Raw genomic sequence first — 18,890 nt, 5'->3', positions numbered from 1 at the left:
GTGGCCTTCTAGCGGGTCCACGCACTGTACCTCTCAGCTGAGAGGCTTTATCTATGTTTGTCCTTGAGTGCCGTGATTCATCCTAGCCGTACTTATGTAGCTGGCTTTATCAGAACTCGCAGTCAGCACGTTATGTCAGCGCTTGCCATTCATGTGTCATGTATAGTGCTTGGAAACCCTGAGGACAATTATGACATGGCAAGCGAGTATTTTGTACTTCAATTTTATGGCTTCATGTCACTCACAAGTTAGTTTGATCTTATGTACATTATTAACGTTACAGAATCCACATATTCTTGCCAGTTTTAATATGTATTTTGTAATCAACATGTGTGCAACGCCAGTCAAAGTTTGACACTTCTCTGGCCATTATCTCCGTAACCGTTCAACTTTGTACATAGGTGTTTTGGGTTATATCGGCATACTTTAACATAAGGAACACCCTCCCGAAGTTTGGTCCATTCCTCCTGGGACACCCTGTATATATATATATATATATATTTGTGTTGACCAGTGGTCCTGTTATTTATCACTATATCACTGTGTAGTGATAACTTGATATATTAGACTGTTGCCAGAAAAATGCACTATTAGACTGATTGTTTAGCAACAACACCAAGAGAGAGAAATTGTGAATACTGTACAAAATTAAAGGAAATTGTGATGAAGTAATGCATCAGCAATGTAATTAATTACTCTCTGGATATTATGAGAGACTTACACGTGTGACTAAACTTCACAGACCCAATGCAGCGTTGCCACAACCAAGGTCACCTCCACCACCTATCCAGCCTGTGAAGACAAATCGGGATTTAGCAATGTACCAACACAACAATAAGCAACATCCCAACAACCATGATATGTTTACCAATGCGTATAACAGTAGTCAATATCATCAACTGTCTCAGCATTCAAATAATGCCTACAGAGGGAGGGACATGTTTGAACAGCCTGGAGGTGTAACAAGAATAGACAGAGACCGCCGGTCCTCTGTCTCAACACATCTGACTGATAGAATGGAGAGGATTGAGAGTGAGTATTGTTTCTAAGTCAGTCATTGTCACTTTGAATAATTGCACGGATAGTATGGGGAATAGACAAAAGTGTAAAGCACTTCTAATTTAGCTGAAATTAGTGATGCAAAATTGAAAATAAATGGCAGACATAAGATAAACTTTTTCTCATTTGCATCCAGTTGGTTTTCATTGTCTTTTGAATAGATTCTACACTGATGGAATGAACCAAATAAGTACATCAGTCTGTAATCTGATTTTTGTGGGCAGAGAGCTTATGCAATTCTATATATGGGTGTGTTCTCTTGATGCCTACCAGTCGAGGAATCTCCAGAATTTCTTCAGCCTGTGGACACAGCACCTCCTCTCATTATGGAGCGACGTGACCATGGCAAGAACCTAGAACTGGTGAAGACAAAGCTGTTCGGGCCAAGTAGTGCAGCATACTTCACATACAATAGAGTTACTTGGAGACTGAATGTCAGGAAAGAGGTGGGTTTTCATTATTCTCAAATGAATATTATTTCAATTCAGTTCAATATTGAATTTATTTCCATGGATTATTCATAATGTCATATGCAACTTATGAAGTGATGTGTAATGTGGTTGTTGATGTTAATCATAACTATCTCCATACAGTAGAGGCTTTCCTGAGAAGCTAATAGTTACTCACCTAGTCATGAAATTCCCTGCTTTTATGGAACCCAAAAGTTCCTTACCATGTTCATGAGGACCCATTGTGACCTAATGTAAGATTCTGTCATGGAATTTGCCCATAGGAATTGAGGAAATTCACATAATATCTTAATCAATATAGTCAGTCACTGGAATGAGATTTTAACCTGAGACTTCTTGAATATGAAGTAGGAATGGTGTCCATTTGATTGCAGCATTCATTAATATACAGTCGTGATCCTAGGAGAGGCATGTGTACTGTTTCCAGTCTTGTAGTATCCCATATCTCCAGTACACAGCCTTAAAGTAAAGTCTGAATCATCAGTAACAAAATTTAGGAATCTTTTTGTGAGCTAGAGTTCTGTTGCATTTGCAGGTGTTTGCACCAGGAGAGACATTGAGCAGTCCATTAGCTCTCCATCTGGTGTTCTGCCAAGTGGTACAGGACTGTCTTGGTCCAACCAATTGCATCAGAGTCACCAGAGAGCAACGTGCCAAAATGAGAAAGGTACAACAATACTCCACAATTTATTATAAATGGTAGAAAATACTATTATGGAAAATGAAGCATTTTTTATTTATTTGTTACAATGTGTTGCAGCTGCTGGACAGCTATGGTGTGACAGTAAACAATCTCCATTCATCACACCAGAAAGTCACGATCAAGAAGAACATTGTTGACATGGCAAAGGACTGGCCCATATACTTCTCCCGCATTTTCCCAGTCTCAGTAAGTTAAATGACATATTACGGTTATACTAAGCAGATTACTGTCAGAACCTTTTACCAGCCCACTTGAATTCACTATCCTGGAATTATTAGTATTTGTGTAAGATCTAAAAGTTTGTGACGATGGTAAATTGTTACAATTAATTTGTTGTTGGACATTATCCATCATCTTGTCTGTTCTTAAAAACCGTCCTGTTTCTTTTGTCCAGAGATAGGGGCTAGCTCTGTCTATTGGACCCAACTGAGTAGGTTTTACCTGAAGATTGGGACAGAAGCCAGTCCCCAAAACGTTGTGTTTTCTAAAAGAAACAGGACGGTTTTTTAAGAGCAGACAAGATGATGGAGAATGTCCAACAACATATTAATTGTAGTATTTCTTTGCTTATTTATTTTATTCTTTCACTGTTTCTCTTTAATTTCTTCCTTTCTGTCCTTATCTTCCTTCATTCCTTCACTCATTCTCTATTTCCTTCATTTTCTCTTTCACTTAACATGCTGGTTATGCAGTATGTTGCTCTAGTTAGCCCCCACTGTGGACAAAGGACTGCTTTGTATTGTCACGTATATGGAGTAACGTGATGAATAATGGTGGATTCTAGGTTGGATGAATGGCTTTATTGCATGTCTCTACTACAATTACACTCGATTATAACAGTTCACACATTTAACTTCTTCTGGATAACGAATCCCTCACTGTTGTCTGGTTCTTGCACCTCCAGTCTTCTTGAATTCTCTGTCTTGATGCCTGAATTTTGGGCTGAACTGATTTTAAGCGTGCCGAATATAGAACGCCCAGATGGATAGGTGATTCCTCTGTTCTCCATTGCCATGAAAATGTGTGTCAATTCATTGCTGTGAGAACAAGTGTTTACCTGGCCATTGCCTAGCAACAGACATCTCTGTTGTGCATGCCTGACTGTGCAATTCCAGCTTTCAGGTGTCATGTCACAGTATTTAAAAACTGGTTCCTTTCACCAAGATAATACACTGTAGTTTGGTACAGAGACCAGTCAGTTAGTGATGCATGGAGAAATAATTTTTGTGTATTTAGAGAACTAATTGAAAGAAATATATGTTGAGGGAAAAACCCTAAGTGATTGAAGCTTGAAGCAGGTGGCATATGTAGTTACTACATCATTATAAAGAGCTTAATATTTTAATAATATATATTCTGAAAAATGTACATATGAGCCATAAGTATGTGACAAATAAACCTATAGTTAATTTATGGTGTGGATTCTTGCTCTTGTTCTTCTGGCAAGTGTCTCCATTTATGATCTCGCTGATCTTCCTGGACTCTCTCCACACTGATGGCAGTGAAAAAATCCATTTTTGTAGTGGGTATATCTATAAGTTGGCAAAACTGCTATTTTTTATTGGGTTATGTGCATACTTATTTATCTGTAGTTTCTCTAGTAATGCTGTCTGTAACTCATGGCATGATATCGAACAAATTGGGTAAGACTGATTAATAAATTGGAAAACATGTGGATGGGAAATGGTCATGACCTCATTTAGGGTACTGTCCTGGCATGCCTGGAAGGACGGAGGAAAACAATGAAGGCTCGGTCAGGCTATTTGGTGTCGTGGCCAAAATTCAAACTGAACATGCCCTAAATATGTCAGAGTCGTTAGTGCATTAGCCAATTTACTTGGCCCTGCAGCTTAATGAGCATTCTGAACCAAAGCAGAAACTTAGAATTCCTCGCATTCACAAAGACGTGCTTTAAATAAAATTGAAGAATCAACACTGAATCCACCTTATTTTGCATATGAGACCTTTGCCACAGCAGTCCACTTCCTTATTCATAAATCATAAGGTCTCCACAGACTGTTGCAGTCTTTAAAAGTAGGAATTTGGAAAATGTATATAACATTCTGTAATTCTGACGTGTTGTTTCTAACAGATTTAAAAATGAACCAGCCTAATGGAAAGTTCTTACGAACACACCAGGCACTACATTCTAGGGTTGCTTTTCTCCTAAATCCTTTGAATACTATATCATGCTATCTTGTTATTCAGGGTGGGCATCAACATCCAGGCGTCCAGCAGCTGGCAGTTTCACATTCTGGTGTTCGACTAGTGCGTCGAGAGAAAGGACCCTCAGAAGATAACCTGCAGGTGCTAGATACATTCAGGTGAGTCCTATTAAATGTAATGTTTGTATTGGTTTATATCTTTAACATACGATGGGGTACCCAAAAGAAACCGAACTAATTTTTTTGTGGGAAGAGCTTTTGTAGTACTGCGTTTTGCCGCTATGAGCACATAGAGCTAACATTCCTGAGTCGATAAGCCGACTACCGTTGCTTCAGAAGGTAAGGACTAGTTTCGGCAGAGTTTATAGTGACAACTGTTTTGTGTGACCGTCGTTTTTGCAATGGCTGATTTTCATGAACAGCGTGCGGCAGTGAAATTCTGCTTTTTGCTCGGAAAAAGTGGAACAGAAACTCTTGAAATGTTAAAAACGGCGTACAAGGATGATGCTATGGGGAAAACTCAAGTGTCTGAGTGGTTTTCCCATTTAAAAAATGGTGAAATGTCAATTGATGACAAACCTCGTTCTGGTCGTCCTTCCACGGCCCGAACACGTGAAGATGTTGAAAAAATTCGTGAAATCATCAAGGAAGATCGGCGATGGACCATTGAAGAAATTGTGGAGCTGTCGGGAGTGACTTGGAGCTCAGCGGCCAGATTTGTGGNAAGCATCTCAAAAGATGAATTTAGACAATGTTTTGAAAAATGGAATAAAAGACTAGACAAGTGTATTAGTGTAAGTGGAGAGTACTTTGAAGGGGATTGAAGGTTTGTGCTTAAAATTTGAATAAATAAGTTTAAAAAAAAATAAGTTCGGTTTCTTTTGGGTACCCCTTCATATTATATACCTTTCATTTTAATTTTTGTGATTTGTACAATGTTTATCACCAGTCACATGTGGGAATATTTTATTTAGATTAGAAGTAGTTTTGTAATATCTAGCATAATTTCTCTGAATTCTAGGTGTTCAAGGATGTTGGGTGTATGGTTCAGGCATTGTACATGTACATGTTAAAGCTATATGACCAAAATATTCTGTTATTGTTGATGGAAACTTTTATCTTAAATTTTTATTTTAGATGATAATTTTGAGTGTATTGTGCTAGAGAGTAATTGTATTATGATGTAAACAAACATTGTCATATATTATAAGTCTTTTTGACAATTGTTTGATAGTATTAGCAAGATAAATTGACACAATTCTGTATCTAAGACATTAGCCTACTATAGATGTAATGGAATAAGGAAGAAATAATAATAACATATTATCTCAAATTAATTTCTTGCGTTTCATATATTATTATTCTTTTAACTTATAGACCTTGTTTATACACTTGTAAAGTTTTCATCAGTTAATATTATGACAGTGAACAAAAGCAGGCATGTAGAATACTGTCCCTTTGGATGTGCTGTCATGTAGTCTGGTAGATTATAGAGATATTTTGGACTGCCTCCATCTTCAGGAAAGAACAATCCACCCTGAAGAAGGAAGATGTCCAAAACATCCAGTCAATCAACCAAGCTGCAAAGCATCTTATCCCATAGTCACCATCATAAGAGCTTCAAATATCGCAAAGGCAATAAGCATGTTTTGCAGTGCCCATGATGGCAAAAATAATGTTTGTTTAACTGCATGCTGGCAGTTTACATGGCTGTCACAGTGAGTGTAGTGATAGGTAATGTGGAGAGAGTTCTAGTGATATTTCAAGTTTTGTAACCAAAACGAGACTTAAAATGAGATGTCTACAGATAGCTGATTCAAAAAATGATTCCAAAGTGATCATGATGCTGTTGGCATGTCCAGCAATACAACGCACGCAGTCACAAGGGAAGGACACAACACAGGACACAATATACACAAGAATATAGGAAGAGTACTCCCATAGGAAAGGATTGACATAACTCACAAATTTGAAGTGCGACATATAGCTGATAAATCTTGAAACGTTTTAATATATAAATTTTATTATTATACATGACAAATTTACATTTTAATAATTTTATAAAGGAGATATGATGGCATTCAGTGCAATGGTTTGACGTAAATAAAACCACACCTGAAGATGGCACATTAGTGCCGAAACATGTAGTGAAGAGAAAGGTGAAATTGTGTGCACTGTAAGACGGTTGGTACAAATACATATCATGAATGTGAATCAGTGCAACAGGACGCTAAAATATAACAAAAATAAATTTTGCTGATATTCTTACTGATGGTGACATTAATGACTAGTCACATACTGACAATGCCTCCAAATCTGGAGTCACCTGAGGACAGTCCTGTCATTACCAAGTATTAAATGCTGAAGAAAATGTGGGAATATAATAATGTAATCTTGGAATTTAATTCTTTGAAGTGTTATGTAAAGATGCAAGCTGATATTATCTACATATGTAATCAAAGTACAAAATTTGACCAAATCTCTGAAGTAGGCTGACATCACACCAACTGAAATCAGAAGAATTTGTGGTCTGCAGTATTGATTCTTAGTCAACGCATGAAGGGAACTATTTTGATAAATGTTACTTCTTGATAGGTACAAGACTTCTTCATATCCGAATGATTTTAAGTACAAATTGTATCAATGGTGAGATGAGAGATGCATGTGTTTTATTGTTTCAGTTTTGAAGAAATTGCTGAAACGTGCGTGCCAAAAGGAAGTGCATTACAGCTAGTGCTAACATCTGGTGTCCGCTTCTTACTGTATTCACATCGAGCTAACCAGATCCATACCATGATAGAGAAATATTGCCTTGACAACGAAAAGGTAGGGAAGGGACTTCACAATTTTTTTGCTCACATTTTGGTGTTGGGTTTGTTGCTGTGGATAATTCTGGACTACATAAAGAGAGTGTCCTGTTTTCAACCCAGGTTTTCAGTATGAATTTCAGTCAGGAATCTGGCTCTCCTGACCAAAGTTCCATGATTCAACCAGTTTCCTTGAAGTGGTTGTTTGGCTGGTTTGTAATGCCACAATTTTAAGATAATCTAGTTGGCACATTTGTGACAGTCTCCTTAGAGTATACCATGCCAAATTCTTTTCATGTCTTTTCCAACGATTATTTATCATCAGATATCATAATCAAGTGAGTAGCAATTCTGCTTTATATTTAGAAATTCCTGAGCACAAACTTAGAAACTGCCTATCCTGACTGAGGTTTTCTTGGTTTTCCATAGTTTTTGCAGAAAAATGCTGGGATAGTGTCTCTAATTAGACCATTACCACTTCCATGTCCTTTTTACTTTACTGTTCTGTGATCATTATACCACTGAATGTTATATGCTGTGGTCTGTTGTCATTAAGTGAAACCTAACAAATAACCAAACCATTTGTGGGGCTCTTAATGTGTAGTCTTGTCATTACTCCGATGACAACCCACTTCTTCAGAACAGTTTGTTGGCCCTGAAAAGGACCGTGGTTGATGAGATGCTTGACCGGTGAGGTAGTGCGGCGCGCGCCGGTAGGGAGAAAGGCTAGTTACGTTGAATGGACTGGCCACAGTGCAGCCGTGCCTGGAGGTTGCTTGGTTGCCGCGTGGCAGCGTGAGTTGGAGGTTGCTTGATCGCAGTGCGGCGTCTGCTGGTGAAAGGCTAGTCGTTGAGCGCGGTTGTAGGAGTCATGAGGCAGTGGCTACGCCAGATGCCCAGTGGGTCAGACAGTAACACGACCACCGGCAAGTCCAGGCGCGGTGCCCCAGTGAGTCGGGTGTGAGAGTGCCGGAGGGCCGAGGCAGTCGTGCCTGGCGCAGCCTGCCGATGCCTCCAAAGACCGAGCGCTGGTGACAAAGCCTGCTGGCTGGTGTTGCTTGATCATAGACTGAAGTCAACTGATGAACTGTATACTCGGCATTGGAGCTGCCCCTTTTTATACACTGCTTGGTGGGGCGGAGCGAAACTCGAAATTAAGGAGGAAGAATTGCTTGGCTAGCACGTGTAATGACGTAGATGCGGGCTAGCAGCGATCGCAGTATAAATACGAATGTTTGAAGCAATCTGATTGGTTAGCGCGCGTGATGGTGAAAAGTGATGTGAAGAGCGAGCGTTGCAGAAATGCGTGATAATGTGGGATGTTCCCACACATTATTCATATTTAATATAACTCTGTCAGATGTAACATTTTGCTTTATTCGTCCAGTATGTTTCATCTACAATATTTTGCATATCATCAGGGTTAACTTGCCATCATATTTTTAAACCAAGAATTAAGATTAAAACATATAATTGTAATCTTCATTAACTATGTTCAAATTGTTAATGACATTAGGATAAAGTTCAGGTTGTTAGAAGTGATGTGGAGAATGAAAAATTTGTTTCCTTCCTGTCATTCATTGCATCAAAGCATAAAAAGTAAAAGAAATGTTCTCCAAGCATTAAAACTTTTGTCTTTGATTAAAGTTCTTAATCCCTGTAATCTCCTGTACAATAAGTTCTCTCCCATGGGTGAAGATAGGTAGAATGTGAAACTGACCTGGTAACTCTTTCTTAATTCAAGATCCAAAATTTAACTCCCCTTTTCACCCCTTGTAAGCTGTCCATAATGCAGCAGACTCTGAATTACCCATTTGTAGACCATTTAGAACTTCTTAATTATTGAGTATAACTTCCGTTAATGATGTAAGTGTTGTCTACAGTATCTGTTTTATTAACATGTTTCAGTGATGCTTTACAAAAATGTAGTTGACTGTATATCTCCTCACACAGTTAGAAGTTCTGATTTATTATTTTATTCCTTTTTTTTGTCATATTATTAGACTAATTCAGCTGAGTACACTGTTAGCACAAGGAATGAGGACAGTTTTCATAGACTGGTTGCCAACTTCTCATGTTTTCAGAAAAGTTTTATTATGACAGCATAAGAATTTTCAGTAATGTACTATCTAGTCTCAAAAGTCTTATGAAGGAAAAGGCACAATTTAAAGTAGCATTGAAGTGACACTTACATATATGCTTCATTGATTAATTCTTATTGCTTAAAAAGTCTTAGTCTCAATGAATGTTTGCATAAGCAACATAAATGGACAGTACTGATATATGTATGTGGCTCTATTTGAAGCATTTGAGTACTTTGTATAAACTCTCTGTGTATTGCCATGTGAAATTTTAACTGGAAGTTCTGGAAGAATGAATCACCTACTTTCCTTTCACTATAATTTCAGTGTCTGGTTTGAGAAGTACAAAGAAAACTTTGGTATATATGTGCAATGAATTCGGTAAAACTATAGAGTTTGAAAGGCTGCATTCTGATGTTCCTGATGTAAGGGATTTATGAAGTATGTTATTGAGATTACTTCATGTGGTTCATACAAATGTGGTTCAGGGAAGATGGGTATATGCATTCAAACAATATTAAGGTTCTGGCAAAGAAATTTAGGAGACCGCAATTTTTGTATCGCTGACAGGAGGGATTTATGAATTATGCGGTTGAGTTGGGTTCACCTTCCATAATAAGCATACCAACTTTCATTAAGATTGGCTCATGCATTTAAAATTGTTATGGATAATACGCGTACAGACACACTGACAGCAAGATGATCTCATAAGCTACTGTTATTTTTTTAAGATAAAGAAAGCAGGCTAAAAATTGCTTCAGTTATACTGTACATGTATGGCTAATATTTTTTATGACTTATTCCATATTCTACAGTCATTTTTGACACTCACTGGGTTCATGGAAGGTCATACATACATACATACATACGTACATACAAACATACATATTTACATATATGCAACCATACATAGATACACATATATGTCATACGTGCACACACACACACACACACACACACACACACATACACACAGATGTGTACTGAACAAGATTGCTTTCTTCTGGGCGAAAGATATTTTTCTCAGTATTCAGTTATCGGTTGCATGACCAGTTGACTCTGTAGTCTATAGCCTCTTGCAGGTTTTAAGTTCATTAGATATAAATTATTTTGATTGTCAATTTTTAATTATCCATGCTCTTTCTCCCTACCATTATCAAGGATATGTGTGAGCTCACTGTACAGTGCTTATGCTCACAGATAGCTTCCCCTTTACATGGATACATCATCTTCATGGATTCATGTCATCAGGCTGTTCTGATGCCAGTGTTTGTATTCGGAATTGTTCTGTCCAGATTTGATGTCGTTTTCCTCATCTTTAACTACCATTTGTTGTACACAGATAAACTCCTATAACATAATTGCTTGCTCCCATTCACTTCGAACAGTTGATTCAATTTCTTTATTGTCAGCTATTTTACCCAACTTATCAACTATGTTTAATTATTCTCTGATTGTTTGCTTTCTAATGTTGTCCTATGGGTCATGATAACCCACAGGAACTTATTTTCAGACATTTAAATTGCATCTGTCTTGGTAGTCAACATGTTCAATATTTTGATTTGTATAGAATGTGAGGACAATCATTAATGTATAAAACCCTAAAAAGGTAGGACAGCACGGTTGGTATATTGAATTTCTGTGGGTTGGATGGGCAAATGTTCAGGGTTTAAGTCCTAGTAGGGCCAAGATTTTCTCCTTTCCATGTTGTCCAGACCGGTTCTGGGGCCCACCCAGCCACCTGTCTTAACAGGCACTAGGGGCTTTGTCCCAGGAGTAAAGTGGCTGGGGCATGAAGCTGACCACACACCTTCAACTACTGCCAATGTCAAGAATATTTGGATGTATACTTCCACTCCCCAATACATTTTCATGATGTACTACTTAATTAGTTAAGCACAGGGACAACTTTACCTTTATCCTTTAGACCAATGGAAGGTTAGGATTTGTTTGTGGTCTTTATATTGTGACATGTAGACTTTGTCCTGCATTCTAGTGACAATGCTTTGATCATGTACTTTGTTTTCTGTCTATGCAGTATTCCGAAACTATGTTACGGATAAAGCAAAACCCACACAATGTTGTGAAATGCAAGCAGAAATATCGGTAATACTAGTATACAATAGAAAAACTCAAATATGTCTTCCAAATTAGAAACAAACTTTGGTTAGCGAGTTCTCACAATCTTCTTTAATAAAGTTTCTAGGTGCTCATGTTTAGGAAAGTAATTTTGCATAATAAGTTTATTGAAACATAATGAATGGCATGTTTGATGTGCCAGTTCTTTACATAATGGGGGTCAGAAGTATAAGTACAATATCTTCTTTGAGGTTTCAAACTTGCAAAAGCACATATAAATGACTGACTACAGTTACATTCCCCTTTTGTAAAAACAGTGCTTCAGCATTAATTCTTGCATGCTTTTGCACTGAGTGGTCTTGCAAATGACTGACCATCTAACTGTAATCTTAGAGTTATGATGAGTGCTCATGTCTTGTACACCTTTTTTTGAATGTGTCAGCAGTTTGAGAATAACCATGCAACTCGACAGTTATGAATAAATTAATTGTAGCATGCTTTTAAATTATGATGGTGTTGCTATTGATTACATAGGAAATTAGTACATTATTTCAGTTGAAAGTTATAAAGTTGTCCCTTTGCTTAACTAATTAAGCACTATGCAATGAAGGTGTATGGGGGAGTGGATGTATAGTGTTTTCCTGGCTTCGGCACTAGCTGAAGGTGAGTGATCATATTCACACCCCAGTTGCTCTTCCCTGGTACTCACTGGATAGGAGGCTGGGTGTGTCCCAGAGCCAGTGTGGATGATGTGGAGAAGAGAAAGTTCTTGATCCTACCGGGACTCAAATCGTGACCCCTTAGTTGTCCATCCCATAGCCAGTCGCTATACCTACTACACTGTTCCATCTCTTCAGTTAGGAATTTTAAACTGATTGTGCATCAGTAGTTTCAGGCACATTATATCCAAAATGATATTTTGAAAACATATCATCTACTCAGCATTTCAACTTTTCATTGAAGTTAAGAACTAAAACATAAAGGTAGTTCAGTAAATAATAAATATATAAATAATAATACTTCCTCCCATCCCCCTCCCCCTACACATCATCAGGCATCTTATAGAGTAATAAATTGTAATTTACATATCTGAACAAGTCCATTTTTGAAGTGAAAGAACTAACAAATTTGCCACAACAGGAACAAAAGAAAAGGAAATAAGTAGATAGAGCCTAAGTATAAATAAACAAATACTCAAATTTCCTCCTACAAATAGGAGAGACAGTGCAAGAAGTAGTTGAAAAATTTATCTTCCTGTAGCAAGAATAATTACCAGAATATTTTAGATCAATTTTAGACGTAAAAGGTGCAAACTGCCTGGAGAATGGCAAATATTTTATGCATGTCACCTTCTAGATAAAATATTGAAGATACGATTCCCTGGATACTATGCATGCAAGAGTGAAGCAAGAATTCTAAAGAAAATTGCAAATGGAAGAAGACATGAAAGAGGTCACTTTCAAGATACAAAATATAGATGAAATTTAGTACTTGAATGTATAACTGGCTCAGGAGAAGGTCCAGTGACAAGTAGGTTTTCTTTTGTCAGAAGCAATGATTTTATTTTTGTTTCTGCGAAAAAAATATACTAGTATATTTTACCTTTGAATGCCACTAGGAAAAGAGCTCTAGCCATACAAGCACATACTCCTAATTATTCACCATATGTGGGTAAGAGAGGTGCCAGTTACAAGAATTTACCAGTTACATGAGGGCAACTCTTACAAATCCCCCAAAATAAGCCAAAACAGCGTTCATTCTTGAGTAGAGTCTTCCTAGGTGACATGTTGGATGGATGGATGAAATATTTTGGATCACTGTATTGCAATTAAAAATTCATCTAGCCTCTACTGTAATGGGACCTCCATGAAGAAGGAAGACTGGCATTGCTACTACTAGCATTTGGAAGAAATACCATGTGATGTGTGAACATATGCATAATAAAACTGTTTTTGAAGTAACTGTATAGAAGTGGTCAATTTTCTCTTAAAATTCTGCTGACTGCATAATACTTGTAATTATGGATGACTGGATACTGGATGACCAGGACTTTACTGTGTCTAATTGGCACCATGGAAACACCGAAAGATAATGCCAGTATTACATGTATGCTGCAAATGTCTGAGTGAAAAACTACTGGAAGAAACACTACCATTTTTGTTTAGTCTTTACCTTTGTATCTGAAACATTTTCTGTAACTTGGATCTCCACTGTGTGAGATATAAAATAAAATTGCCTGAGCACTTCAAACGTTTATAAACTTCAAAATTATTGACAATTTCTGGCTCTTATAAGCTGTCATTCTTTGTACTGTTCCAAAAGAAGGAATTATAACTGCAGAGTCATTAACTCTATTTGCCCTTCACCAAAGACCTTGGAAACGTGTAACTCTATTGCCAGAGAAATTTTCTTCTTCTTCTTTTTGGAGGTCATATTTATTTTAGTGCAGCACAATTAAGTAATGACCAGAATAATTTGAGTCATGTTATAGCCTCGTGATGATTATTGAGGAGCTGTTTCAAGGAAATAGTGGCTCCGGTCTAGAAAACCGAAATTAACGGCCATGCGGATTCGTTGCACTGACCACGCAACACTCTCTATCTGCTAAAATTGTCACTAACTTCATCAACAAGCGGCTGTTGCTCGGTCGGTATAGTTCGCTTGTAGACTAAAACCACGGAGTTTTGTTTTATAGTTATATAAGACTAAACTTTGAACTATATTTTGAACAGAACTTAAGCTACACCATAACCAAAAATAATACAGTAAATGAGCAGTGGCCACGTGCATTCACACTGATGAGGTTATGTACTGCAGTAACAAATCCTTAATTGCATATAGCGATGACTATTGATGATGTAATGGTGCTACATTATTTAATGCATCTACGAAGATTATAGGTGGAGTATTTCAAATATTGTTTACTGATGGGATGGACAAGTTATGTAGCATGCACAGGATAAAAAACAAAATTACTACAAAATTTGGGTAGAAAATCCTGAAGGAAACGAACCACTTTGCAGACCTTTTGGTAGATGAAAGGGTAAAATTAATTTAATCCTAGAGCAATAGGATAAGATAATATGGACAGGATTCATCTGGCTCAGGACAGGTACAAGTGGAAGGCTCTTGTGAACTCTGTAATTGAGTTATGTCACTTTGTTTGAAATTAAAAAGAGTTAATGTTGTTTTTAACGTCCTTATAGCAAAATGAAAGATGATCTTGACATAAGCAAGATTTTATTTTAAATTTGTATGCAGCTGCCTATAGTCTAATTTGTTATATACCATAATCAGTAGAAAGTGGAGATGTCTAGCGAAGCGGTGCAACATTACACAGCTTTGTTTTTCTCTGTTCCATTTGACTTCCTCAGCTGAATTATTCTGCCATTTGATTCATGTAAGTAATTCTCTTGTTTGTATAAAATCAATTTCCCGCTTGGATAATTGCATTAAGCAACTTTTCCTTATTCATCATTTAAATTACAAAGCAATGAATGTAAAGAAAGAAGGACTTATCTTGAGAAACTCTCAGCTTATTCTGAAGTAATTTATTTAATTGCGAATAATCTGCACAAGGTAAAACGGTAAGGTAAAGTTGTCCCTGTACGTAATTAATTAAGCACTACGCCATAAAGGCGTATGGGGGAGTGAATGTATAGATCCACATTTTCTTGACTTCGGCACTGGTTGGAGGTGAGTGGTCATCTTCACGTCCCTGCCACTTTACCTCTGGTATCCATTGTATAGGAGGTCGGGTGGACCCCAAAGCACCACACACTACTAGAGAGAACAACACACAAGCAAGGGGCAAATTACAGATTGCAGAGGTAGCAAAACAATGGGCTAACAAACTGTAGAAACGAACCTTCTGGAATAATCACATGGCTCTAAACAAGTGGACGACACCCCTTATAAGGTGGAATTGGATTTTACAAAAAAAATTTTAATAGAAAATTTTAATGGATTTTAATTAATCATTCATGTTATTTTTAAGTGGACTCCAATGCTCGGTTTTAGTTTAGCGCATATCAGAGCAGTGTAACAGTTTGGATGCATTAAGACACCTGAAGATGGCCATCTATGGCTGAAACATGTTGTGTTAAGTGTTAAATGGTGAATAAACAATTGTTGCATTATTGACAGGCTGTGGATACATAGACGTTTAATTATTAAAGGTTTGCAACAGGATGCTGAAATACAGAATAATCTTCCCTGTATATCTGTCCACTTCTCTCATCTTCCATCTGCCATTTCCTCACTGGAGACAAGCAATAGCAATACTATTTTGTATCAATCGTTAAGTGTATTCAAAACTACTGTTTCCAAATTGAATTTGGTTCCTGGAAGAGTTGGTGAAGTAGTAAAGGAAAAAGTACACAACTTTCTTTAAAAAAAAACAGGATATGAACAAATTTGTGAATTTGAAGAAATCTTAGCCTGTAAACGTACTGAACTACCAAGTAAAAAATCACCAACACTGGAGCAAATAGCGATTTTTTTTACATGAGCCCTTAAGTTCCTGTGAGGTGAAAAGTTTTCCCCACTATAAGGACACCTTACAAGACAATAGGAGGCGACTAACTGTGGAAAACCTAAAATATTTAGTAATTGTGAATTGAAACAAAAGAGAATTTGAAAGCTTAGAGGGCTAAGTGTGAGCACCATTGGTTTTCTAACTTGTAAGAAAATATGTTAGCTTTGTTGCATGATTTGTATTTAAGTATAGCTTTTTGTTGCAAGTGAATCATTCAGTGATTACATAAAATTAACCTTTAACTTAAATGTTGATTTGTTGATCTTAAAATAATATAATATCAATTTTACTATTTGATATAAACTTTTTAGGTGCATATTTTACCCGCATATTTTGGAAGTTTTTCATGCATACGTGCATATATATTTAACGGATTATTATGGCATAAAATTCCGGTCCATTCTTATAATATATTTGGTTATAGAAACTAAATATAACAGAATGTTATATTTAATTGTAAGGAGAAAGTTCAAAGGCAGGCGTAGGAAGTAGTGGAAAAATATCACCAAGCTGTTTATTCTGAATGCTATAACATGTAGTAGGTTAAACAAACAGCAAAAATAAACTCCGTGGCCTGTAGTCCGCAAGCGAACTATACCAACCGAGTGACCGCCGCTTGTTGGCGAAGTTAATGCCAACTTTAGCGGAAAGAGGATGTCACGTTGTCAGCGAAACGAATCCCCACGACCGTTAATCTCGGTTTTCTAGATCGGTAGTAGATTAGACGGCTTCTCTAATTCAAGCAAAAATATCTCGGGGAAAATACACATATTAACAGGAAATTGTGTAGCTACGAAATAATGTGAACTGTGAAAAATTTTAATACAAAGACTTGAAGATAAGAGATTATTTGTGAGATCTTTATGCAAATCGGAGGATAATACTAAAATGGATCTTAGAGAAACAGGTTGTGAGCATATGGACAAAATTCAGCTTAGCTCATTATAGGGTCCAGTGATGGTCTCTGAGCTTTGTGGTTCCCTGAATAACATGTGAATTTCAGTATTAGATTGAACCCTTATTTGCGATTTCAGGTCCTCATGGCAGTAACTATGGAGAGTACTATCATCTAGGATGTGACACAATGTAGGTTTGTAGAAGTTTACCAACGTACTTTCGAAACGTTCTTAAATTTCTGCCAGACTACACGGGGTCACGTCCTAGTTGATAGCAATCTTCATGATCTCTGCTTTGAAGTTCCATTGTTAATATAGTATAGCATGTAGACCCATTACAGGGTAACTACCTTGAAACAAACAACGAAACAACATTTGCTGCTAGGCAACAGATTCTTAATAAGCAGGTATACGCAGCCGTTACTGGGTAGCGCCTTCACAAACAAACACGTTCCCACGGAAACGATCAGAGTAGAACGATTGTGTTTTCTATGTGGTCTGTGCCGAGATGTTAAAACTGAGATGGGTTTGGAGGTTCATCAGAGTTGTAACAGAGCGAGTTGGCAGAAAGTTGTAAAGGAATCTATGAGGAGAAGACTTGGTCAGTGCAATTGAAGAATGCCCACTATTATAAGCCATTACCAGGGAACAACTGGTGAAGACACAGCAGATTGAAAAGACTTGGCATGTGCTGTAGTGATTTGTAAAATGTGGAAATTAGCGATAGTGTTACAGTTACTTGAAGTTATGACATATAAGTGGTCAATAAATCCAAATTCCAATCCAGACACCATCTGTAGTCACTCATACATGTGACAATATCAAATGATACCTCTTAGTTTTCTGTATAATCCTGCTGAGAATAGGTGACCCATGAAATATATCTTTGTGTAACAGAAATATGGGGCTCTACACCAAAGGCTCAGTGAATAAAAACACGTGATTATTTAAATAAGAAGGTGTGGGAGCAGCTCTCACTATATATGGCAGTCAGTTATGTGTCTGTGCAGCAGTGTGCTGGTGCTGAAAGGTCAGTATAGTGAAGGTCACACAGAGCAATCTCTCTGTCCAACCAGAATTCCTGTTTCTCATCATGCACACAAACATGCGACAACATTCCATAATTCCGGTAGCTCCACATCCTGTTACAGCAACAATAGTATTTAATTATTCACATGTAAATTTTTATTAACAAAGTCCATGTTGCAAGAGCCATTCTTGAGAAACTGAGAGCCACTGAGCAGATCAAAGGATTCCCTGCTTTTATAGAACCAAAAGTTCATATCTGCATTCACAAGACTTCATCACTGAACCTGATGATTCTAGCTCACATAGAATTTTTTGTAAGATTCATTTCAATATTATCCTCGTGTCCCTGTCTTTGTCAAATTGTCTCTTCCATTTCTGTTTGCAGTCAAAATTCTTTCAGGATTTTAAGGAAATAAGATATGGTTATGAAGAGTAAATTCAGCAGGATTATGTTAGAGGTCAGTGATAGGCCATTTAGAACACAGTAATGAATCTTTGATTTGTGAAAAATCTGGAAAACTTCTCGAACACCAGAACCACTATCAGATTCTCAAGAAGGACTGTTTCCAGATTGCTTAATAAGTTAGTTAATTTTGTCCCTTCCTCACATTTGCACATTTGTCATAGGGTGTGACCCATGATACTGTTTCAGAACACAAAAAGCATAATTTTGTTTGAGCAGCGGCTCCTCTGCTGTAAAGTCAAGGTAACTTACTGGAGACCTAAGCGGCCTCCGTAGTCTAGGCGTAACGTTCCCACCTCATGATTCAAGGTACGCGGGTTCAAACCTGGCGGAGGTCGTGGAATTTTTAAGGGTGGAAAAATTCAGGAAACAAGTCCTCTGGGAGGGACTTTAAGCCGTGCGTCCTGTGTCGTAGATTTACGGCACATAAAAGATCCTCATGTCTCTAGGAGACCTCTGAGCAAAATTAGGCAAAAGTTTCCTGCCCAAGTAGTTTCCAATTCCTCCGGTAGATGGGGAAGTATCGGGGNTGCAGGAAGATCATACACTTGTTTATTAATTGATTCAGGGATCTGATGGTAGGAGTTGCTACAAATTACTG

The 18,890-nt window shown here is 37.4% G+C and overlaps 1 protein-coding gene across 1 annotated transcript in view; it reads left to right on the top strand.

Annotated features, from left to right (window-relative positions):
* Positions 1–18,890, top strand: part of LOC111867697 (unconventional myosin-XV) — a 177,236-nt gene that overhangs the window by 108,536 nt on the left and 49,810 nt on the right. Inside the window, exons 41-46 of the mRNA XM_033752782.1 lie at positions 743–1,032; positions 1,333–1,505; positions 2,065–2,196; positions 2,290–2,418; positions 4,441–4,556; positions 7,079–7,223. Coding sequence (XP_033608673.1) covers positions 743–1,032; positions 1,333–1,505; positions 2,065–2,196; positions 2,290–2,418; positions 4,441–4,556; positions 7,079–7,223 — 985 coding nt within the window. The remainder of the gene's footprint in view (positions 1–742; positions 1,033–1,332; positions 1,506–2,064; positions 2,197–2,289; positions 2,419–4,440; positions 4,557–7,078; positions 7,224–18,890) is intronic.

Source organism: Cryptotermes secundus, unplaced genomic scaffold, assembly GCF_002891405.2.
Source record: "Cryptotermes secundus unplaced genomic scaffold, Csec_1.0 scaffold1076, whole genome shotgun sequence".
Taxonomy (NCBI): Eukaryota; Metazoa; Arthropoda; class Insecta; order Blattodea; family Kalotermitidae; genus Cryptotermes; species Cryptotermes secundus.
This window is presented reverse-complemented; position numbering and strand designations above follow the sequence as displayed.